Below are 26361 nucleotides of genomic sequence, written 5' to 3' on the forward strand. Positions count from 1 at the left end.
CTGCAATAGCCAAGGCCGCCTCTGTACAGGGATTAACAAAAACTGGAAAAAGAACAGGACATGCAGAAGAATAGTTACAGGTGAAGGAGGAATGTCAATTACAAGAAATCTTCTCGACCACCAACAACTATGGCTAAAGATACATTAGCTGCAAGTACTTCGTTCAAACTCCTCTGCTTAACGTTCATAGGGAACATGAGTTGGAGCAGATACACCGAGAGCATTGCTAAGGCTGCTGCAAAGAAGGTGGATTCTCTCTACGGTGCTAGAAAGTTACTTACACCTGAAATGAGTGTCCTGTATCTGTAAAAGGCCAACATGTATGGAGTATTGTTGTCACATTTGGTGCATCTGCTACTAGTCATGGGCAGGGTTCAAAAGAGAGTTGCCAACCTAATAGGTCTCAAGCTGTCGTCTAGGCTTCAACCATCGACGAAATATTGCATCCCTCTGCCTGTTTTATAAATATTTATTTTAATGGTGGATGCTCTGACGAACTACAAGCCCTTGTACCCCCTCGACATAAATACTCCCGACAAACCCAACAAGCAGCTAAGTCACACCGCTTCACAGTAAAGATCCCTAGATGTAAGAGAGCTTTCAACTCGAATAGTTTCTTCCTTAGAGCTGCTAGACTTTGGAATTCCCTTCCGGGTTCTTGCTTCCCCAACTGTACTGACATGCGGGGGTTCAAGTGTAATGTGAACAGACACCTTGCTGCTCAACTCCCTACATAGTATCCCTGCAACTTATGTCCCAGATAATAGCCCCCTACATCAAAGTGGCATTGTGCCTTGTTTGAGGTGAAAATGCAAAAAAAAAAAAAAAAAAAAAAAAAAAAAAAAAAAAAAGAAATTATGGCGTCCAATGTAATTCATTTTTAGTAACCACAACATGATACGTTTGTAATTATTTTTGACTTGTCTAAAACCTGCCTCTTTATTATGCACCGTTCAAATTTCTAACGAACTTTGAACGGTCATAATTCAGTAGTTAATTGTGCTACAGAAATAAATTTAATACCATTGTTTATAGTTAAAAACAACAACAAAAAAATGTGATCACATTCGCATTCTTTGTGAACGTATATATATATATATTTTTTTTTTTTACAGTGATCACCACTTATCAAGGCCCGGAAGCCACTCAGGGATAAGGGTTATTGCAAGTACATTACGTTAGTGTGGAGATTTGATGAAGTGTTTACTTAAGGGGGCGATTCATTAGGAATTTGTTAACATAGGACTTGAAGACATCCAAGTTGTAGTCCAGTGGGAAGCAGGCAGACGGAACAGAGTTCCATAGGCGTGCAGTTCTAAGAAAGTATTTAGATATAATGTTATGGATGTTTTTTTTTGTTTTTTTTTTTTCAGATGATATCCTGATTTCATTTTGCTCATTACAAAGGAAAGATATACATCACAATTCCATTGACATATTGGTTCTCGTTAGATCACTGAAGTTAAGCAACATTGAGCCTGGTCAATACCAGATGGTGATCAATTTGGGAATTTAAGGCGCTGTTGCAAGATGTTGAAGCCTCCCTGCAAGAATTGCAAAAAACTAACATTGTCATCTCCCCTGACGGGAATATGCATGCGACTGGAGAGCGCTTGTGAATTTCATAATCCCATGAAACTTCCTCCTATGGAGAAAGCCGGTTAAACCCACCTAGTGTTAGTGCCGCTTTAGTATGGTATTACAAAGGAAATTAAAAATTTTGGTTTGGGTAGTTACTTTAATTGTCAAGAGACAATTTCCTGCTATAACGCAGGAACTTGTGTCTTGACATTTCTTTTCAACGTGTCTGTTACATTTTCTCAAACTCCAGGGGAGAGGGGCACCAACAACCTATTTGTCACAAACGTATCGATTAAATCATGCCGTAGTTTTATTTATATCTAGACACCCACGGTTCTCAAATCCTCCAATGACTGAGGACACTTCATGTTTGTCTCGGGAATCCAAAGTTTGTACAACAAAATAAAAAACAAAAATATCAAATTCAAACTTGAATTTGTAGAAGGACCATTTTAGTTGGCAGATAATGTTGTTTTGTGAGTCACCGTATATCAAGGCCCAAAAACCACTCAAGGATAAGGGTAAATGGGTGTATGGTGGTCATCAGAACATCAGCATAGTAGTAACTTATGGTGGAAATTGGGTATAATTTGATTAAGGGAGCGGCTCAACAAGAACTGGTTTATATTGGACTTGAAGACAACCATATTGTAGTCAGGTGGAAAGCAGGCTAGCAGAACAGAGTTCCAGAGGCAGGCAGTTCTAAGAAAGCTTAGGTCATGGAATCTGCGTTTTGATTTAGGCACAGATTGTGGCGGAAATTGTTGATAGTGGCTGTAGCTAGACAAGTGTTCTTTTGGAAAAGTTGGCTATGGGAAACCATAGATTGAAGCTCAGACGAGCACTTGTCATGAAAATAACGATGGAGCAGAGACAGACTTGCAACATCTCTTCTGTGAGAAAGATAAATACCATGAAAAATGAATTTTTTTTTTCTATGAAATTTGAAACATAAATCCATTTTTGTTATCGAAATACACTGATTATTCAAAACCGTACCCTACCTCACCCGAAATATTTTCTTTTTTGCCAAACTTTATCTTCGGGGGAAATTTTCTTGATGAACCCTGTAATATACATGAAGTAAGAGATAAGTGACAATAAACAACAGATGTTGGCATATTACGATGAAAATATTACAATGAAAATATTACGATGAAAATATTACGATGAAAATAAAACGATTCAAAACCATCTCTGTCCAGATTTTATCTTCCTCTGCTTTTAAATGTCGACATTTATCTAGTAACTTAAAAACTGACTTCCAAAGTAACCTATCTCTGGCCAGGTCTTTATCCTTCGTCTCCCAAATCTATTTTTATCGCTTCCTATAATGTTTTCCTTGGCTGCCACCTGTTAAACTGAACCTACTGCATCTATAGACTCAAGAACTTTTGATTCTTTTAATGTGCTCATATCATCAAAGTCTACTCTTCTGGGTCCTGGATGTGACCTTAAACTATATCTGATGGTGAGGCCCCAGCTTGCGGGCTTTGGGGAGTGTGGAGTCACCCTTTAATTGCCATTGCTCCCAGGCCCACTCTGACCCGGAGTGGTAGGACTTGTTAGAGTCCCAATTATGGGTTAAATAGAAATCGACTTGAAAAAAAATATTCTATTAAAAAAAAATTCTATTAAAAAAATGTTTCTTGAAAATAACTGGATTTGGCATTAAATGACCTGAAAAGGGTCGATATGTCATAAAACAAAAACAACTAACCAACTGCTCTTCTGCCTGCATCTCTCTTTATGCACTCCAGATTTAATCTTCCTCTGAGGTCATCAGAACTAAGTCTGCTCGTCTGAGCTCCAATCTTTGCCCCCCCCCCCTGGCCTGACTTTCACCAAAATCACTCTAGTTGAAACCATTATCAATAATTTCCCCCATTCTTTATCTGTGCCTAAACCTAAACGTAGATTCTATGAACAAAGCTTGTTTCTTAGAACTGCACACCTGTGGAATTCTGTTCGGTTTTCCTGCTTTCCAACTGACTACAATATGGTTGTCTTCAAGCCCAACATGAACAAGTTCTTGATGAGTTCTCCCCTTAATCGTAATCAAATTTACCAAATTTCCACTACTACCGAGCCTTGATAAGTGGTGATTCCTTTGTAAAAAAAAAAAAAAAAAAAAAAAATATTTGTTAGACCTTTTCAGATTCCAGGAGTTGGTCAAAGTTTGGGCGACTGACTTTGCAGACATGATTCTTATAGCTTATTAAATATGGTAAATTTCAAACGTCTTGTAGAGAACCGCTTCTGATGGTGTAGAAATTCTGAACACCACTAAGAATTCCCCATGATAGTGCCTGAAAAGGATCAGAGTATTAATTGTTGTCTGACCATTCCTCTAAGACTCTCAGAAAATGAAGTATTTAAGTACCCTTGTTAAGCAATGTTTCTAACTTAATAGTAGATATATATATTATTTTAATTGGAATTCGTTATTGAGACGAGTATTATTTATTAATTTATTTATTACGGACTATTATCCTCATCTGAGTTGTTATTTCACAACGTTTCGGCCAACTATTCCTCTGGTAGTAATTGTCTGTATTTTTGAGATAAGGTGTTTTCATTGATTGAGATTGTCGGACTGACTTCCTCACCTTGGTTGTTATTGTCACAACATTTCGGCCGTTTTGCCCTCCGGCCTTCATCAGGTGTTTTGTATCGAACTGGGGAACCGTTTGTTAGGAATCTCGAACCCAACCCTTTATTATTATTACGGGGGTACCGTGTTCGGACTCCAGCTAGGCTTTGGGACATAGTTGCTGATTCTCTGTTTTGAATGTTACTTTTTCACTGCCTTCGTTCAGGATTGAACTCAGCACCTTTGGGTAACTGTAAACTTTGTGATAGAGAAAACGTTGAATATTCCTCTGGTCTTCGTCAGGTGGTAATCACGACGGAATAGGAACTCTGAATCTCCTAACTGCATTCTCAGCAATTACTGCCTTCTGTAGTTGTTGTTGTCTTGCCACATTTTTTTGCCCTTGGCGCATTGGATAGAGACATTGAATCGCTACGGTTCCAGGTAAGAATTGTCTGAAGATAGTGTTTTTAATCCAACACAAAGCCGGCCAGAGCTTACTTGGCCAAAAAAAAACAAAAAAAAATGTGGTGAGATGACAACTACCAAAGGCAGTAATTGCTGAGAATGCAGTTAGGAGATTCGGAGTTCCTATCTCGTCACGGTTACCACCTGACGAAGGCCAGAGAAATAGTTGGCGAAAACGTCGTGAAACAACTAAAAAGATGAGGATAACAGTCCACAATCAATAAATTAATAAAATAATACTCATCAATAAATTAATAATGGTTAATAGTTCTTTAGTTTAGCCTTTTATTTTAATGATGGATATATTTTAATGGTGGATTTAATATTTGGAATATGTTTAATACATGAGCTGTGCAATAACGTTTATTATAACTAGTGATGGGACGATTCCGATACAATTAGTGATTCCGTACTAAATTCCCGATTCTGATACAATTACCGATCCCCATTCTTTATAAATCTCTAAACTATATATTTGTTTTTTTTTTTTTTTTCAGATTACCGTAAAAACATATGCTACATGTGCATGTATTTTCGCAAACGCAAAAACGCGTTTGTGAAGGTGATCTATAGATTTTTGTTTAAAATCAAATATTTATTTTATTATTGCAGTGGAAGATTTTTTTATTACAGTGGAAGACAATACAAAAAAGTCGTTTTTGGCATCAGAAAATAGACACAAATTTTCCCAATTCTGATTAATCGTCTTGACATTAACAAAATGCTTCTCAAACTGCTATCTAAACCTCATGAATTTGATGAGACATCTTAACTCCGAGCAACAACATGTATCATCATATTTGGTTTAGCGTCCATTTTGTACGCTGGCATGTGGAATGTCCCATTGAAAGTCCTCTCATATGATCGTGTCGATGACCCTCGTCACAGCCTCTTTCATCTCCTCACTTGTCTCATGACGACCTCTAAGCTTAAAGAATAACCAAAAGTCACAGGAAGCAAGGTTTGGACTATAGGGAGGGCGAGAAACTGTCTTGATGCCCATCTTTGTCAAATAGTTTGATCTTCTCTGAGAACTCTTGGAATAAACTGTGCGCAAAGCTTCCGCATATCCAGTTCCTCATGGATAATTGTGTGTACAGTTCCCACACTGACATCAAACTGTGCACTTATTGTCTCTATCGACACATGATGGTCCTTATCCATGAAATTCTTTATTTGGCCAATCAACTCTGGTGTTTTGACTTCCTTACTCCTCCCACATCTCTCATCATCCCTCACAGACTCCCTTTGAATCTCTTATGCCACTCATGAACTGATGTCCACTTCATATAACGGAATGTGCTTTAATGAACTCATAGTATTTGTGTCCCCTCGACGTACATACTCCCAACTAACCTTTCACTGTTGATGTCTCTGGATGTAAGATTTCTACTGCTTTAATAGTTTCTTTCTTCAGACTATTAGACTTTGGATTTCCCTCCCTGTTTCTTGCTTCCGTGACTGTACTAAATCTACAGAAGTTTAAATGTGAACACGTACAAGGTGCCTTCAATAAGTTTCCTGTTTTTTTTGTATGAACACTTTGCCCTTGTTGTACAGCCCCAACAACTTCCGGAAAGCCCCATGGAAATCTTCCCATGTGATCGTGTCGATGACCCTCGTCACAGCCTCCTTCATCTCCTCACTTGTCTCATCACGGCAGCCTCTAAGGTTTTCCTTGAGCTTAGGAAATAACCAAAAGTCACAGGAAGCAAGGTTTGGACTATAGGGAGGGTGAGGAACTGTCTTGATGCCCATCTTGGTCAAATAGTCTGTGACAAGGACGGAACGCCCTTGGGACAAACTTTGCACAAATCTTCAGCATCTTCAGTTCCTTGAGACTAGTTGTGTGTGCAGTTCTCCACACTGACATCAAACTGTGCACTTATTGTCTCTATAGACGCATGGCGGTCCTTACTAATGAAATTCTTTATCTGGCCAATCAACTCTGGTATTCTGACTTCCTTACTCCTCCCACACCTCACATCATCCCTCCTTCTCTGCTTTCCTTGAATCTCTTATACAATCAATCAAAAACTGATGCTCGATTCATGGAAGATGATGCAAAAGCAGTCTGTAACATTCCATACAGTTCTGTGACATTTTTTCAAGTTTAAAACAGAATTTTATTGCATATCTTTCTTGTAACGTGTCCTCACGTCCAGATTGCATTTTTGAAATTCACCAGCTGTGACAATCAGGCTTTGATAGGGTGTATTCCAATTCCTGCTGTAGCTGTTCATTTGAACCTGAAATCATAAAAATTGGTCAGTCATCTCATAAGATGTGTAGCAATAACATACTAAATTTTCAAGAGTCTATGACAATTTTAAATGCCTGTAGGAAAAAAAAATCTAGAAAATTATTTAAGGCACCTCATATGTTTTAATTTTAAAAAAATTACATTTTCACCCCAAACAAGGCACATTGCCACTTTGGTGTAGGGGACTACTATCAGGCACATGAGCTACTAGGATACTATGGAGGGAGTTGGGCAGCAAGATGTCGGTTCACATTACACTTGAACTTCTGCATGTCAGTAAAGTTGGGGAAGCAGTCTAGCGGTTCTGGGGAAGAAACTACTGGAGTAGAAAGCTCTCTTACATCTAGGGATCTCTACTGTGTAGGGGTGGGATTTAGCTGCTTGTCGAGTTTGTCGAGGGTATTTACGCCATGGGGGCACAAGTGCTTGCAGTTCATCAGAGCATTCACCATTAAAATACTTGTAGAACAGGCAGAGGGATGGAACATTTCGTCGGTGGGACAGAGGCTGAAGTTTAGATGACAGTTCATGACATTAAATACTGAATTTTCAAGAGTCTAAGACAATTTTAAATGCCTTTAAGAAAAACAAAAAAATTTGGAAAATTACTTAGGCAACTTGTATGTTTACTAGATGATCCGTGAATTAAAATAACATGTTCTAACAGTTTCTTTCGTTACATTTCAGGTCAATGCGGCGTATCCCTGACCGTCCATCCATCACCTGCCATTCTTGGATCTTTGATTCGCTTTCACGCACACCTAAATTGCTCTGTAGTTCCTCCGATTGAATACCAATGTTGCTATTATTTCTGGCACGACAACATCTCGGATAATCAAACTGTGACAGCTGGTCTCGTCGCTTCAATCCTTTCGAAGATCTATGATGAGAAGACGGTAAAAAAAAATAAATATATCATGGAGGTTACTGTTTGCTGGCTGAATATTAGTGACACTTTAGCTGTAAACACGAACGATATTACGTGTGATTTTAAAGTGGCAGTGAACACGACAACGTTTGAACTCACGGGTAAGAAGTTTGTTTTTCGCATTTCAAATAATTGAAAGTTGTCATTACATGAAAATGGATGACTTTTTCAAATTGATTAGCAGGTCGCCCGGCGTTGCCTGGTCGTAAGATACGCTTAAACATATTTTCATTCATGCAGATTACATATTTATTATTATAGAGACAATTCTATACCGATTATTATATTGAACCTAATATATGGTAGTGAGATCTAAAATATATATATGATTTGGGTGCCATCAGCTAGAATCGAAACCAAAGCATACAATTCTCCACCCTCATTCCTTAGCATCTGAACCATGCCCATACACATATATTTTTTTTCTTTCTCTCATATATACAGCACAATTACGTTGACACACCGGTTCTCGTCAAATCACCGAAGTTAAACAATGTTGAGCCTGGACAGTATAAGATGAGTGACCATTTGGGAAGTCTAGATGCTGTATGTACTACGCCAAGTCGTAGAAATATCCAGGTTGGTATCTTGGGGTGCATTAATTCATTGGAAGAGATGCACTTCCAGTCTTCATTAGCACATGCATCTAGGAGAAGGAAACTCTGATACAAAAACCTGCAATTTACTGTATGCTCTGTCCCGTGGCAGTCGCTTGCACTGGCAAAGATTAGCAGTAATACCAAAAAGTGTGGTTGGTTCTACACAAAGCCTTCACCACTATACACAAATCATCTGTGTGGATTTCCGAGCAACTTAATTGTTGTGGCGGAAGCTCAGATGTCAAAATCGACAGGAGAGTCCATCATCATAATCATGTATGTATGTGTGTGTATATATATATATATATATCTGTGAAAGTGTCTGTCTGTCTGTGTACATTTCCCTACGCAATAACTCTGTCAAATTTTCAGTCTACAGACTCGAAATTTGATATACAGGGTGCTGAGATTTGGGAAAATCTTTGTAATCCATTTTCGGCCAGAAATTTGACTGTTAAGGGGTCAAAGTTCAACGATTTGACCTTTGAGAACTCTAACAAACTCCTCCGCCAATTTTGGGTATAAACAATTAAAATTTTAGATATAGGTTACTTGGACATGGATCCAACTTAATAACTTGATTTGAGCCCAAAAGAATATATGTTAAGGGGTCATAATAGGGGTCAAAGTTAAAAAAAAAAATTTAGCCTCTGCGGTCTCTACCAAATTACTCAGACAATTTCTGGTCTAAACATTTGAAATTTTACATAAAGTGTATTCAGAGATAAGGCAAGCTTTTTAATCGGTTTGGGTCGAAAATTTGAGTTACCAATATATAAATATATGTTTGCATGTCTGGCTAAAACCTTTGACAGAGGCGACGGATTTTCACAAGATCAGTATCGTTTTGAAGCTCGACCCTTCAGACGACAAATACCGAAAAATTGGCAAAAAACATTAATTTCTTCACCCTCAACTGGGCACTTTTCAACAGGGAGGGGTCGCTTTTTTCGCTGATATTTTCGAAAGTCATCCCCTCTTTTCAATTATCTAGCCTTAATTTAAACGTACGTCACTTCCTGTTTGACGGTGGTCTTAACAGCAAAAACGCCAGGGTTTTTTCCCATTCTTTTCCTCATTCGTGGTATGGGTTCGAGCTTGCCTTCCTACTACTACTTTTTTTTTGCTCAACACACACCTCCAAACACCCGGGCAACGCCGGGCTGAAATGCTAGTGTATATATATTTCTGTGAAAATGATTTTTTTTTTTCAATTATATTTAACAATTTTTTATTTATTTTTACATACTAATCCTTAATTTATGAAGCTTAATATAATTACAGAACATATAACAAATAAATGACAGTCTTTATTCCAAATTTCCTGATGTTGACCATCTTACAATTTATTCCTTTAATTACGTTGACATTTATAATTCTTGACAGTATCTTTTTCGTAGCACAAAATCATTCATTTAATTATTATATGAATCCATGAATCTATTCTGCCTTTAACACATCAGAATAAATATATATATATATATATATATATATATACACACACACACACGCACACACATATATAAATGCATTTGTCATCTCTTTTGTAAGAGATGGAATTGTCCGATCATTGAAGATCAGACGCAAGCAGAAGATCGGACGGTCCACAGTTTTATCATTAAGAACATCTAAAATGTGACTTTTCTTTTTTTTTTCTTTTTTATTTATATTCATTTATTTTCAAAATTTTACTAAACTTAAACTTTCATAATAAATGAAAGCACTTTGAAAATTTTAGTTTCATTTTAATTCAATAAATGTTCAAATTAATGTTTAAATAATTAATGTTCAAATAATTAACGTTTAAATAATTAACGTTCAAATAATTAACGTTTAAATAATTAACGTTCAAATAATTAACGTTTCATTTTGTGTTATTGTATTACATTAGTGTATTTGGATAGATTTTACCTAAAAGTTACTCAAAACTTTGACATTTTCGGATAGGATCTTCTTGATTTGTCCCCCCATCCTGTTCTGAAAGGAGTTGTTCAAAAATTGAAAACAATTAAATTGTCCAAAATAACAGAAATGCACTAGTGCCTTTAATTCCTTCCAACCACAGATGTGACACAAGGTTGGAAGGTCGGAAAAAATCAAGCCAGTGGTGTTTAAAGGAGGAGCAGTCTGGCCTATTAAAAATTGTCAGGACAAATCTGTCGGCATTCTTCAATCAGGTAACCTCAGGCAGTAAGCAATAAATTTACTTTACTCAAAAAAACGGAGGCAAGATCTGGGAAGGTGGACGTCCTAGGACGACAAACAAACAAAAGAAAGAAGGAAAAAAAATATATGGGTCAGCATTTTTTTTTTTTTTTAACAAAAACATTTATTACCATTACTCTCCCGTCTTAGTTCATCTAACTTGACTCGCATTTCTCCTTCCTCCAACCACATGCCGGCCACAGCGAGCCCATTTTTATCCTCGATTATACACATCCATTTTTTTTTTTTTTTTTTTGATACGCACTTTCTTCTCTCTGAGTATGTGGTGCATTTTTTCTCCTTTTTTTTTTTTTTTTCTTCTCGCACTTCCTTATTTGCATCTGCGCCTAGTTCGGCTTTTTTTTTATATGGAGGTCATCACTTATCAAGGCCCGGAGGCCACTCGGGGATAAGGGTTATTGCGTGTACAGTAATCAATGGGATAATATCGTACTAATCGCTAGTAATGGAGATCTGATAAAGTGTCTTAAGGGGGCGAGTCATCAGGAATTTGTTTATGTTGGACTTGAAAACCTCATGTATTGTTTTGAGCTCAAATTAAATTAAAATGTTTGACCCATGTCCAAGTAACCTACATCTAAAATTTCAAGTGTTTAGACCCAAAATTGGTGGAGGAGTTTGGTAGAGTCTGCAAAGGTCAATTCTGTAAACTTTGACCTCTTAGCAGCCAAATTTTCGCTCCAAAACTGATTAAAAAGCTTGTCCTATGTCTGAATACCCTTTATATAAAATTTCAAATGTTTACAGTAAAAATTGGCTGAGTAATTTATAGTAGAGACCGTAGAGATCAATTTTTTTTTACTTTGACCCCAATTTTGACCCTTTAACATTTATTGTTTTGGGTTCAAATCAAATTAAAAAGTTTGATCCATGTTCAAGTAACCTACATCTAAAATTTCAAATGTTTAGACCCAAAATTGGCAGAGGAATTTGGTAGAGTTCTCAAAGATCAAATCGTTGAACTTTGACTCTTTGACAGCTAAATTTCTGGCTGAAAACTGATTAAAAAGATTTTCCCAATCTCAATACTCCTTATGTCAAACCTCGAGTCTGTAGACTGAAAATTGACAGAGTAGTTTGGTAGGGAAATGTACACACACACAATTTCACTTTTCTAGATATATAGATGACATGAATTTGCATAAGAGGGAAATTGTGACTATAAGGAGGACGAATTGGAAAGGACAGGAGTTAAGTTTTTTGACAGTCAAGAGAGTGCAGATGTTGAGAATTACAGTTTCAAAGTTGGTACGAATTGCGGTGTTGGTGACAAGGTTTGAGAATTTTTTTTTTATACATGTTAAATAGGATTTGTCTTGAGTACGGAGCTAAACTACCTTGGACATCCTTAGGCAAGGTGTTTGTCTGCAACGAATTATACCATTTCAAAATCCATTTTCTTAGCCCTTTTTATCCCCTTTTTTATTTACCCAATTTCAAAACTCTGTCACGTATTTGACCCAAAAGAGAGTTTCTTAATGTAGAAGCCCCAGCTCCCCCAAAAGAGTTTCTTAATGTAGAAGCCCCAGCTCCCCCAAAAGAGTTTCTTAATGTAGAAGCCCCAGCTCCCCCAAAAGAGTTTCTTAATGTAGAAGCCCCAGCTCCCCCAAAAGAGTTTCTTCATTGTGCGACAATGCTGATCCTGACTGGATTAATGTAATCCTTTTTTTTTACTTGGAATTCTTTACCATTCAAAGCTTTTCTAATTGGATTGATTTTTGCGTTGGATCAACTACATTTAATATTCGAAATTGGATTGTTCCTAGTTACAATGCCTCCCCACTGGACAGAGTTAGACACCAGGGTCGTTTTGTAATGCGGAGAAAAGGATTATTTTCTTCACGATAGTTGTTTCTTTACCAATTCATTTTTGGATCATTTTCCTATTAAGACAATGGCTTTTCACTCAGGATTCTTTGTAATAGAGCACTTCCGTTTAATGTTGATCTGTGTGCGGATGGGGGTGTTTTATCAATAGAACTATTAGTAAAGAGATATTGTAGATTTGCAATAAAAAAAAAAATAATTCCATTCTCTTTTTTACAGTTTCACAACTTTCTAGACAGCCCCACCCCCCATAAATTACAAAAGTGTGTAGCCAAAGTCGGGTTATTGGGTAAAGGGATGAAGTGGGGCAAAGCAATTTGAGTGGGTAACACTTGGATCTAAGAAGAGGGCCAATTGGCACCTAAGAGCCAGACTCTGCAAATGAAGGAGCATTTTCAAGAACTGATCCTGAAATTAATTTGAGGAATTGACAAATATTTTCATTAGATTTATAAGAAAATATATAATCAGTATTTCACATCATCGTTTGGCATCCGATACCAAATTAATTAAGCAGCTAATTTTCTCATTCTAAAAAGAATATATATAAATAAACAAATGAAAAACTTTATCTGTTCAATTTTTAGCAGGGGGTTCAATTCTCTATTTAAGTTTAACATAAAATGGTCCCTCTATGATTTTTTGACTAGTTTTTAGCCTCCAAAATCATATTTATAAATATGTCGATGCATGTGGATTTTTTTTTTTTTTTTTACACAGTGATCACCACTTATCAAGGCCCAGAAGCCACTCAGGGATAAGGGTTATTGCAAGTACATTACGTTAGTGTGGAGATTTGACGAAGTGTTTACTTAAGGGGGCGGTTCATTAGGAATTTGTTAACGTTGGACTTGAACATATCCAAGTTGTAGTCAGGTGGGAAGCAGGCAGACGGAACAGAGTTCCACAGGCGTGCAGTTCTAAGAAAGAACCTTTGTTCATGGAATTCGCGTTTTGATTTAGGCACAGATATAGAGTGGGGGAAATTTTTCACAGTGGATTCAGCTAGACGGGTGTTTTTCGTGAAAGATTGGTGAGGGGGGACCAGAGATTGGAGTTCAGACGAGCACCTGCCATGGAGGATGGAGGTGTTTTATCAATGGATCTATTGGCAAGGAGATATTGGAGATTTAAAAAAAAAAAAAATGGTCCTAATTCCTTTTTCTTTTTTTTTTTCTTTTTTTTCCTTTTTTTTTTTTAGTTTTACAACTTCTAGATAGACGCCATATGCCTGGAACATGTATATTTAATATTCACAATTAGATAATTTTTTTGTTCTAGAATTATTTCTTTTGCCGTTTTAGATTATGGTTTTTTTTGGGGGGGGGGTTCTTCAAGATTTGGTCACAAAATAAAAATATTTCTACACAATTTAATTGATATCTTGTTAGCTGTTATTGTGCTAATACTGGATTTTTTAAAACCTAAACTAATTTGTACAAACATATTTTCTTAAATTGACCTTGAGATCAATTTTTTTTTTTTTTCATAGGTTAGCAAGTAAATAAATAAGCATTTTTTTGTACTGATCTAGAACCTGACTGAAGGTCATATCAGGATCTTTTGACAGTTACGGTAAACAACGATAAATCTATGCGCTTATACAAATAGATGTCAGCAATTCATGAATAGAAAAAGAGATAACTTTTCTGACACTATTCTTGGGAAAAAATGGTTTTAATTATAGTTGTTTCCATGGGGGGAAAAACAGTTTTTACCGTTACAAAATTAAAAAAAATTTTATTGAAACTTTGTTGAAAAAAAAATTCTTCGATACTTTCCATGAAAATAGCATGTAACTATTGTCGATGTAAAAAAATAAATTTTACGTTTTGCCTTGTTTTTAGCATAACCGATTTACTTCCCTTGTGATTAAATTATGTCTTTCCAAAGAAATATGGCAAGGGTTTTTTACGATAAGGATTGAAAACTCGAGTTTTTTTTTTTTTTTTTAATAATGCAGTAATATCTAAATACTTCTGACATGTCAATTAAGTAACGATTGGTTTTTGTTGAAATGGACACATAAAGTCAATAGATACCTTTTTTTTACAATCGATTTTTTTCGTTTTTCGAATTTTACTATTATAGCGTAGTTGCACTCATATTTTTTTAATGTTTCACTCGTATTTTTTGTTAATATTCTTCCTAAGTCTGAAAGAAAAACTTGTTTATTTTTGACAAAGATTTTTAGTGAAATTGTTAAAAAAAAAAACAACAAAAAAAATCCAGCAAAATCCATTTGTCATGCCTTAAAACATATAAATAGTAGAATCTGAGTGGCTTCCGGGCCTTGATAAGTGGTGATCACTGTGTAAAAAAAAAAAAAAAAAATGTAGAAGAAAAACAAAAAGACTTAACTTTTCTAAATGGCGAAACAAACAAAAACTGATTATATTGTGAAATCATAAAAATGTCTCTCAGACATTGTTAATTATCTGAAAGATGACGAGAAATAATCGCCTCGGGTTTCGTCTGTTTCTGATTTTCGTGTGATTAAATTTCGATTTTTGGTCGCAACAAATACATTTTTTTAGTTTTTCGTTAGGTGAATACGGGAAGTGGGGATTAAGGTTAGACAGGATTCCTTCCAGTTTGTTTTTTTAAAAAAAGCCTTTTATTAGAATTTAACTTTATTATGTTCTTTAAAATTTAGAGTCTATCCCCCCCATTTATAATAAAGACCAATGTGTATTTCTTTTTATATAAATATTAGTGATGGGACGATTCCAATATTTGTTCCGATTCTGATACAATTATCAATTCCGATTCTTTGCAAATCTCTAAATATTTAGAGATAAACTTATTTTATCCGATTACTGTAAAAACGCATGTTAAATGTGTATATATTTTCTCAAAGGTGTAAACACACTTGTAAGGAATGATGAAATCAATATTTATTTTATCATTACTATCAGCAATGGAAGATTTTGCTTGAAATAAAATCAAATAAAAAAGATAATTAAAAGAATCGTTTTTGGTATCAGAAAATAGGCACCATTTTTTTTTAATACCGATTCCAATACCCCCAAAAGTCCTGATTTTTCCAGTTCCGATTAATCATTCCAGCACTAATAAATATATGTACTTTCATCCCATCGTGCATAAAACATATGTCTTTTTTGCGGCCGCCCAGACGAAACCATTTCATGTGGTGAGGGGAAGTGAGAAAGCAAATAGAAAATCAGGCAATCACTGCCAAACTGACGCTGCCACCTGAAATAAATATGGAGAGAAATAATAAAAATCAAAAGGCAGCAGTTTTTTTTTTTTAGTTTTTTAGTTTTATTTATTTATTTATTTATTTTTTTTTTAGGTCATCAGAAATGAAAATAATTAATATATGAAAATAATTAATATATGAAAATAATTAATATATGAAAAAATTAAATTAATGATGTAATTCTATGATTTAGTTTTATTATTATTATGGAGTTGGCAAAGTTACAAAATCCCGGGATGAATTTATTGCAAGAAAAAAATTTCTGTGTAGACATAAAAAAAAACAAAATGAAATATTATTATATGAGGAATCCTTTTGGAGTTGAGAAATACACATTTTGAGAAATTCATGCTTTCAATATTTCTCCCACTCTCTATCTGTGCCTAAATATAAACACAGATTCCATGAACAAAGTTTCTTTCCTAGAACTGCCCGTTTTAAGAAAACTGGAATCTTCAGGAGGCTTGCTGCCACACAAATTTCAATAAAAGCTAATGGCTACTATCGATGAGAACTAAACAGCTGTTGTGAGAACGAAAACTTATTTTCAATGATTATTGAAAGAAACGGAGAGTGTTAGAAATCTGGGAAGATGTATTGTCACTCAGACTCCAGGTAACATAACCAGTTAGTGAACATTGATAAATGACTTGTGTGAAACTTCTTAGTGAGTAAATAATAATGATAAAATAATGATTATAATAACAATGATAAAAATAATAATATTGATAATAACGATAATGATAATGAAAATAATAATGATAAAAATAACAATGATAAATCTAAGTTATCTATATTAATACGATAACCGGTGTGCTATTTTCTGTGTCATGCTTACATCTGGGGTTCTGGATATGACCTTAAACTATATCCGATGGTAAGGCCCCAGCTTGCGGGCTTTGGGGGAGTGTGGAGCCACCCTTTAATTGCCATTGCTCCCAGGTCCACTCTATTAAAAAATTGTTCTTCAAAATCACTGGATTTGGCATTAAATAACCTGAAAAGGGTTGATATGCCATAAAACAACCAACTAACCTTACATCCGGGGTCGTTTAATTGTTATGTACTTCCATTTCTTTACCAAGAATTCTTCATAAGTTTTGGTTTTGGTTTCGATTATGGCTGAAGGAACTCAAGTTATATAAATATATTTTTTTCATAAGTTTTTATTTCGGTTTCGATTCAAGCTAATGCACCCAAGTCATATATATATTTTTTTATTTTTGAAATGGGAACTTTATAGCCTACCCTGCCTTGACAGAGTACAAAATAGACTCCGTGGCTTTGTGGGGGATGCCCTTTTCTCTTCCCTGCAACCTCTCTCCCACAGAAGAGACGTTGCGAGCCTGTCTTTGTTTTATCGTTATTTCCATGGCAAGTGCTCGTCTGAGCTCAAATCTCTGGTCCCCCCTCGCCAATCTTTTACGAAAAACACCCGTCTAGCTGAAGCCACTGTCAAAAAATTTCCCCACTCTATATCTGTGCCTAAATCAAAACGTGGATTCCATGAAAAAAGCTTCTTTCTTAGAACAGCACGCCAGTGGAACTCTGTTCTGTCTGCCTGTTTCCCACCTGACTAAAACTTGGATGTCTTCAAGTCCAACATAAACAAATTCCTAATGAACTGCCCCTTTAAGTAGACACTTTATGAAATCTCAACACTAACGTACAACGTACTGTACACGCAATAACCCTTATCCCTGAGTGGCTTCCGAGCCTTGATAAGTGGTGACCTCCTTGTAAAATAAATAAAAAAAAAAAAACCCCCAAAAAAAAACATTAACTCTATAATAATATATACGAAATCTGTAAGAATTAAAAAAAATATCTAAGCAAACTTTACGACCAGGCTTTGCCGGGCGTTCGTGCTAGCTAAAATAAATACTTTTGCAGTTTTAACAAAAGAGCTACAATAATATCAGAGCGTCTCCATTTACGCTGAACATCTACAGAATGCCAACATCAATATATTACATATTTTTTTTTTTTTTTTTTTTTTTTTTACAAAGGCATCACCACATTATCAAGGCCCAGAGGCCACTCAAGGATAAGGGTTAAAGAGTGTACAGTAGAAATTGGTCAATATAGTAATCATTAGTAATGAAAATTTGGTAAATTTAATAACTTATATGGGACGGCTCATCAAGAACTTATTTACTTTAGACTTGAACGCAACCATATTGTAGTCAGCCGGAAAGCAGGAAAACGGAAGACAATTCCACAGGCGTGCAGTTCTAAGAAAGAATGAGTTTCTTGTGGAATTTCCACAGGTCCCGTTAATTGTTATTAATTTTAGTTTTTACATTGATGCATCAGAAGTTTGGCACACTTGAGCTTGGAGTAACATGTTCCTCAGATTTAGTAAGGCATGAAACAGTATTTTCCTTGAATGTCACACTTAATCGTGAAATAGCATGTTTTTTTGGTCTAATATGCTAAACTTTTATATAAGTTTTTCTTTGGACTGTCACGTCAAAGTTCTAGATAGCTTTCTTTTTTTTTTTTAAGTCTGTCACAGTTGAACTTGAAATAGAATATCTCGTTTGCTATCCACACAGATTCTATGGACGTATCTGAAGAATTAACCCGTCCGCATTTTGTTCCGATCTAAAGAATTTGAAAAAGAATGTCATCGTTTTCAATCCTCATAAAATAACAAATATGAAAAAAGATCAGAATTTGTGAAGTCATAAAAAATTGTCACGTGATCAGACATTGACAGATCAATAATATCAAATTGAAAAAATAATTAAAAAAAATAAACATTAAGAAATAATTTTTTTCCCGTTATTAAAAATAATCTCTATTTTGCCAACGGGGTGGGGGTGCATTTTTAATTTTTTTTTATTTTTGTGATTTTATAATTGAAAAAAAAAAAAAAAAAAAAAAAACTTGTTCTTACTGAACATCTTTAAAAAAAGATTTCAATGAAGTCTGAAAGAAAACCCAAAACAAAGGAATAACAAAAACAAAAAAGCAATTTATTTTTTGCCGAAAACAGATATTTATGAAGAATTAAAAATAGCTTATTTTTTCATATATGCAAATACTTATGGCTGATTTGAGCTCGTATTTCTGTCTTTCTGAATTCTCACTTTTTCTCCATATCCACTTGTCTTTGTACCATAAGTTATAAATATATATATGGCAATTAAGCTACACAGAATATTCCACGTTTCATTCTCGTGCGAATTCGTCAGGCTTATGTGAAGAGTTGTGCTTACCGCGCATTTTTTTATGTACATATACATATTCACGAGAATGGAACGCAGAATATTATGTGTAGCTTAATTGTCATATATATTTTTATAACTTACTACCTAGCTCTACCTATGTATTGAGCACTGGAAGTAAATACTGAAAATGTATGCATAAAATTATATTTTCGTATACTAATTTATGGATTAAATGAAGTAGTCATATATATGTGTGTGTATGTATGTATATATATATATATATATATATATATACACACACACACACACATTACTCGCGTTCACCCCTCCCAAGACATATTGCCACTTGGACGTAAGGGGCTACTATTTGGGACCATGCCTAGAAAAGATTAACAAGATGTTGGTTTACATTACATTTAAACTTGCTATATGAGTACAGTCGGAGAAGCAGGCAGCAGGAAGGGAATTCCAAAGTCTAGCTGTTCGAGGGAAGAAAGTATTAGAGAAGAAAGCTTTCTGGCATTTAGGAACCTCAGCAGAGAAGGGGTGTGATTTTGTTGCTAAGCAGGTTTGTCAGAGATATGTAGTTTAGGGGGCACAAATGCGATAAGTTTATCAGAGCATATTCCATGAAAATATTTGTAAAACAGGCACAGTGATGCAACATTGCGGCGATGGGACAGGGGTTGGAGCTTAGTTACCAAAGTGGGACCTATTAGATTGGAGACTTTTTTTAGACCCTATCCAGAAAGAGGGAGAGTAGTGGCAGATGCACCAGCCCAGATGTGGCAACAATACTCCATGCATGGACGAATGTTGGCTTTGTAGCGGGACAAGATACTCTCGGGTGTGAGTAGTCTTCTAGCTCGATAGAGGGAACCCACTGTCTTTGTAGCAGCCTCAATGTATGTTAAGCCGAGGAGTTTGAAAGAAGAATCCTCAGGTAGGGTGTTATTTATGGATATATATATATATATATATATATATTATAAACATCTATTTTAATTAATTCCCTATTATTTTTTTTCGGTTTTCTAATGGGATAATCATCTTTAGTTAACTACTACCATGGGTGCCCGGGTGTGAGATGTACGCTGAGCAAAAAAAAAAAAAAAAAACGGTAAATGTTTTTAATTTGGACCCCTATTATGGCCCCTTAACATTTATTGTTTTGGGCTTAAATCAAGTAAAGTTAGATCCATGTCCAAGGAACCTATATCTAAAATTTCAAGTGTTTAGACCCAAAATTGCCAGAGAAGTTTGGCAGAGTTCTCAAAGATCAAATCGTTGAACTTTGACCCCTTAACAGCCAAATTTCTGGCCGAAAACCGATCACATAGATTTTCCCAAATCTCAGTACTCTGTATATCAAATTTCGAGTCTGTAGACTGAAAATTGACAGAGTTATTGCGTAGGGAAATGTACACAAACAGACATACAGACACGTTCACTTTTATATATATATAGATAGATAGATTTGTTTAACAAAAATATATACGTATACATAAATATATATGGAAACAATTTTGTGTTTACTATAAACATTTTCCGCAAATATTATGCAAGTATAAATCATATAGAATATCTGCATGAATATAATTGCAGGTAATAGTTAACTAAAGATAATTATCCCATTGAAAAACCGAAGCAACTAATAGGGAATTAATTAAAATGAATGTTTAAAAGAATATGCAAATTAGTTAGATCGTTTGCTAGTGAATGCAATTCCACAACCAAGATATAAGAAAATTGTATTTTCTTTTTAAATAAATAGAAAAGGTTTTTAATATGAATATCGATACACACAAAAGAAAACAAACAACAAATATTGCAACAATATTTTTCTCACTCTTATAATTGAAAAATGATCCTCGACAATAAGTCCTTTTTTTTTTCACTTTTATTTTTCTTAATCTGTAAATTAAATTTGTACTCGATGAGATTAACGTGAAAAAGAAATGTAAATTGAGAAATTTAGAAGTGGGGGGGGGATTTCATAAATGTCCACCGATTCTCTTAATAAGAGTTGAAGTAGCCCCCGACATCAAAGTGGCACGAAGCCTATATTGGGGTGATTAGGTGAAAAACAAAAAATTATTTTTCACTTTCGAAATAATAAAAACGATATATATATATAAAACGAATTTTAAGCCGTTATTTTCATTACTTTTCATTCAGTTTGTATTTGACAATTTACATTTACACCAGTTTTTTTTTTACTTTCTTTGTATATCAAATAATTTATGCCACTAAAGTACAGATTTCCCCTTCATTACATTGCCTACGGATATACTTATTTGTTATATATTGGTTTTGTTTAGTTCTCTTTTCAGACATTCATTTTTTTTTTTTTTTTTTTTTTTTTTTTTTAAGGTACTTTTTTTTTACCTTAGCACCAACTACACTATTTCCTTTAAACTGATGACTTGCATAGATTTTAGACTCTGCTGAATATGGCAAGCTATTTTAACTTTGGCGAAAACAAGTAGAAATATAATGACATTCATTATGCACTGTAATTCACTATTCTGCACACACACGATAAAAACGTATACTCCTCTCTGCATGACACTGCCACCCACCCCTACTTTTTTTTTTGGTTTATAGTCTTTGCGGGTGGGTATGCTGACAACATATCAAGGTTTAACTTGGAGCAAATACTTTGACAGTCCTCTCCCCACTCATAAAATGGGGTGTCTATTCCGACAGCCATTCTTACCATGACGAGGTTGGTTGTGTCCATTCCGAAAGCCGTTCTTAACATGAGAAGGTTATGGGTGTCCATTCTGAAACCCATTCTTAACATTAGGACGTTGGGGATTGATCACCAACAACCGTAGTTCATTTTTTTTTTTTTTTTTTTTTCCACAAGGAGGAGCATGCTTCCATCGGGCAACGCCGGTTAATGGGTCATGCTAGCGAATATTAACTTTGCATATTTACAAGTGAAATACCCGAAAACGATTAACTGAAATAATTTATGTGGCTAACATGTTTATGTTAATATAAACCTGTGAGAATTATTATCGTAATTGATTTCTAGCAATAACTATTTTATTCCGATGTTTTATTTTTTGCTAAAATTTCCATGGAATGACTTTTTGATTATTTTTTCCAGACACGTTAAATGGCATTCTGAAAATTGAACAAGATCGAGATTTCCACGGAAACCCATCCGTATTAATGGTAGGGAAACCGGCATCTGCTGTATTTGTTCCGACTGACGAAAGACTCGAAGTGTTAATCTACAAGTGGAGCATCAATGGCACCAACTATCTTGATACCGCCAATTCTTCAATCCAATTCATTCCTCCTAATGTTGGTCTGCTGTCCATCAAAGTCCATGTCTTTGACAATGTGTCGCACCAAGTTGGAGATTTTAACCATCTCGTTCATTGCAAAGGTAAAGTTGACTTGCTTTGAGTTTTTATTTGTTGCAATATTTTTTCATATAAAACGAGGGTATGATCACCGAAATTTGGAAGGTTTTCCTTATCGGCACTAAGGATAGAAACTGACCAATCAAATGGAGCTACGTTCCGCTAGTAACCAATCAGAAACCAGAATTCTTTTAACATTCCAGCATATAAGTTTTTTTCGTGTCAACATGAGAATGATCTTTTGCAAAATTATAAAATCTGAGACTAATGTAACCACTAAAAACTCTTCATCTCCAAGACTTGTACAGAAGAGCTACCCATTGTAAACTCTTCTGAAATTAAACATGGTTTTCAATTCAAGATTATTTTGTTTCTCCTTGGTTTGAATGTGCAGTGGACAAGGTGTAATGAAGTCCTGTAAAAGCCATAAGATTATGCTTTTCCTTTTATCTGTACCTCTCCTCTCAGAATTAGATGTGACACAAGGTCAAGCATAATGTGGTATATGACCATTATTAAATAACATAGGGATTTCTTGTAACAACTACAAAACACAAATTGTCATGACAAATAACATTCTACCTGAGAGCTCATCCTTCAACCTCCTCAACTAAACATTCGCAAGCAACATCAATTATAACAAATACATTGAGGACATTGTAAAGAAGGTAGGCTCCCTTTACCATGCTAGAAAATTACTCACACCAGAGAGTTACCTATATCTTTACAAAGCCACAGTTCGCCCATGCATGGAGTATTGTTGTTGGTGCATCAATCATTAGTCTCTCACTCTTAGACATTGTCCCCCCTCCCAAAGTCTCAAACTAATAGAATCTGCACTATCAGCTAAGCTTCTTAATTTATTTGTGTTGCCTGTGAATGTTAAGCCAGGAGTTTGAACGAAGAGTTTCAGATGATGTAGTATTAGTCATAACTAGGGCTGTGACAACAGCATATTCTTTTCATTCTTTTGACTCTCAAGTATATATTCGACACAGTAAGACACAGTCAATCAACCGAGAACAACATCCGTCTATATAAAAACATAAGATATTAACAGATATATACTCAAGTGTGTGTGTGTATGCTAAAACAGAATACCATGTTGGAGTTCTGTCGTCTCCACAGTACTACTTTCATGAGTGATATTGTCAACATTGACGTGGTTCTTCTCATGAGCAAACCAGGGAAACCAATGTCAACAAAATATCCCTAACAACTTTCCTCCCAGATTTCAAGTTCTTAGGTCTAATAACGTAAAATTGTCTAATAATTACGACTGTGACAACAGCATATTCTTTTCATTATTTCAAGGAAGGTTATGAATTCGCCTAGAATTACTCTTGAAGAGCTGCAGAAGGACTTAGAAAACAGTGAAATTAAAGTTAGCAATGAGACAATCAGTAGAACTGTTCATGTTAAAGACATCTTCTCTAGATTAGCAAGGAAAACTTCCTTTCTTAAGCCAAAGCATGTTCCTGCTAGACTTGATTTTGCAAATGAGTATGCAAGCAAGCCTCTAGAGTTTGTTGCATAACGTGCTTTGGTCAAATGAGACTAAGATTGATTTGTTTGGCACTTTAAAAACACCGAAAGTTTGGAGAGAAAAAAGGTGCTGAATACCAGTCAAAAAAACAACCCATTCCAGCAGTAAAATTTGGAGGAGGATCCCTTCTGATCTGGGGTTCTATTAGTGCAAGAGGTGTAGGAAAAGTGTAAATAATAAAAGGAAAAATGAATGGAGCACTTTATAGAAGTATCTTGGAGAAAAATCTTAAAGAAAGTGAAGTTGCTCAAATTGAAATCAGATTGGATCTTTCAACATGATAATGATCCAAAACACACTGATAAACTCACACAAAATTGGTTTAACTCAAATAAATTTTAAATTGACCGAGTTTTAAATTGACCGAGTCAATCTCCCGATCTCAACCTTATAGAGAATTTATGGGGAGAATTGAAATTATGGGTCCATAGAAGAGAACCTTCAAATGTGTGAGAATTAGAGAGAATTTGTGTGGAAGAATGGAATAAAATAACACAAAGACACATGTAAGAAGTTCGTAGGAGATTACTCAAAACGTCTGCATGCTGTAATCAACAATAATGGTTATGCTACAAAATACTAGCTATTATTTTGTAAATGTGTTGTGAACTTTTGCGTTGCTAATTATTGAGGTTTTTTTTCGCGTTGTGTTAAATTATTATTTTTTTATTTTTCCCACTGTTCCTATCTTAGTTTCAATACATTTTCTATGTTTTAAAAAATTTCATTACCGTTTGGAAGCTAGAAATACAAAAACTGACAGTTTCAAATGTGTATTGTATCTCCAAGTGTGTTTCCGGTATTTCTTCCAACAAATCTCGGATGAACTTATATTTGCATCATCTATTGTCAAAGCAAGACATGTTCAGTTTGCAGGCTGTTGTTTTAGAGCAGTAAATGAAATTATTCCTTCCATACTTCTATGGAATCTTACTAGCCAATCCAGAAGTAGAATGCTCACATACCCAGATGTCATTGCAATAAATGCCAATGTTGAGAGGCGGGACCTGGAAGTAGTCATGCGGGATGGGGAAATCTGGTGCGAGCATGTGAACTCCATCATCTTGACTAGAGATGCTGATGATAATTATAAAAGTTTTTTTTACAATTGTACATTCAAATCATGACATTTGCATTGATATAAATTTTTGTATCATTTACATGCAAGTCGACATATTGATGAACCTTTATGATAGACATTTTTATTTTGTTCACGACTTAATCTTTACTTTTTCTTTATTATCTCATAACTAGCCTGGGTACCCGGCGTTGCCTGGGTCTTTGGAGGTGAATGTTGAGCAAAAAAAAGTGGTAGTAAGCAGGCTGGCTTAAACCTGTACCGCGAAGGAGGAAAAGAATGTGAAAAAAAAAAGAATGTGATGTCTTTCCATGGCGTCTATTGCCAAACCGGAAGTGGCGAAGGTTTAAATTAAGGCTAGTCAATCGAAAAGCGGGGATGACTTTCGAAAATATTGGCGAAACAAGTGACCCTTTCCTGTAAAAATGTGCTCAATTGAGGGTGAAGGAATTAATGTTTTTAGCTAATTTTTTTGATATTTGTCATCCGAAGGATTGAGCTTCAAACTGATACCTGATGAAAATTTGTCGCCTCTGTTGAAAGTTTTAGGCATACATACATACATTTAAACAGACAGGTGAGATTTATATTATAGATGACACATCTCTATATAAATAAAATGAACTCATTTTTTCCCGTCTGATTTTGACCTTAATAGGATTAAAAATCAAGATATTTCATGCAAATATAATATGCACAAACGGCAGAACAATATCTGAGGTGTGTTATAGGCTTATTATTTCTCAAATTCCTCAATAATCTTAGATTTCTATACTTTTTCTGCTGAGAAGTCACGGCCAAAATCGGTTAAGATCAATGGAAGTGGTAAAATATTTTCTCTCTTATAAATTCCTCCTCCCCCTGCCACCACTTAACACCGTTTCTGGTTCGTTCACAAGGAACAGTTTAGAAGAGAACACCGGTTTGGCTTCGTAGTTCTTTCATGTGAAGTTATTTAAAATCACTAAACTAAGCTGCAGTGCTCTGTGGCGTAGTGGTTAGCGTGCTGGACAATTCACATTATATTTTCACGTTCGCGCCGACCTACCTTGTCGTTTTTTTTTTTTTTTTTTTTTTTTTTTCTAAACAACTGGAATGGACTTTTCTTGGTGGCCGAACTGTTAACGTTGCAGATGTTTTTTTTGTTGTTTTTTTTTCACACTTTATTTTCCTACTTTTACTCATGACTCCGGGTTTGATCCTTCCTACTTACCTACCATAACATTTTTTAAAACTCCCCCCCCCCCGTCCCGGAAACAAACACTCGGGCAACGCCGGGTACCCCCGCTAGTTTATAATAATAGTAATCTAGAGAACTCTGTTCGTTTTACAGAAATGTATTCTTTAGCGTGCGAATGACACCACCAGCACATATCCTCAAAACACCAACAGGAGGGCACTGATATTCAACTTAGGAACAAAACAACAAAAAGAAAGGATTCTTCAGTGTCTGATGATGGATTTTCTAAAATC

The 26361-nt window shown here is 35.2% G+C and overlaps 1 protein-coding gene across 1 annotated transcript in view; it reads left to right on the forward strand.

Annotated features, from left to right (window-relative positions):
• Positions 1–26361, forward strand: part of LOC145252451 (uncharacterized) — a 64958-nt gene that overhangs the window by 16736 nt on the left and 21861 nt on the right. Inside the window, exons 2-3 of the mRNA XM_080111853.1 lie at positions 7593–7934; positions 22003–22287. Coding sequence (XP_079967979.1) covers positions 7593–7934; positions 22003–22287 — 627 coding nt within the window. The remainder of the gene's footprint in view (positions 1–7592; positions 7935–22002; positions 22288–26361) is intronic.

The sequence above is a fragment of the Euprymna scolopes genome, chromosome 29, assembly GCF_053919585.1.
Source record: "Euprymna scolopes isolate OS-2025 chromosome 29, ASM5391958v1, whole genome shotgun sequence".
In the NCBI taxonomy this organism is placed as follows: Eukaryota; Metazoa; Mollusca; class Cephalopoda; order Sepiida; family Sepiolidae; genus Euprymna; species Euprymna scolopes.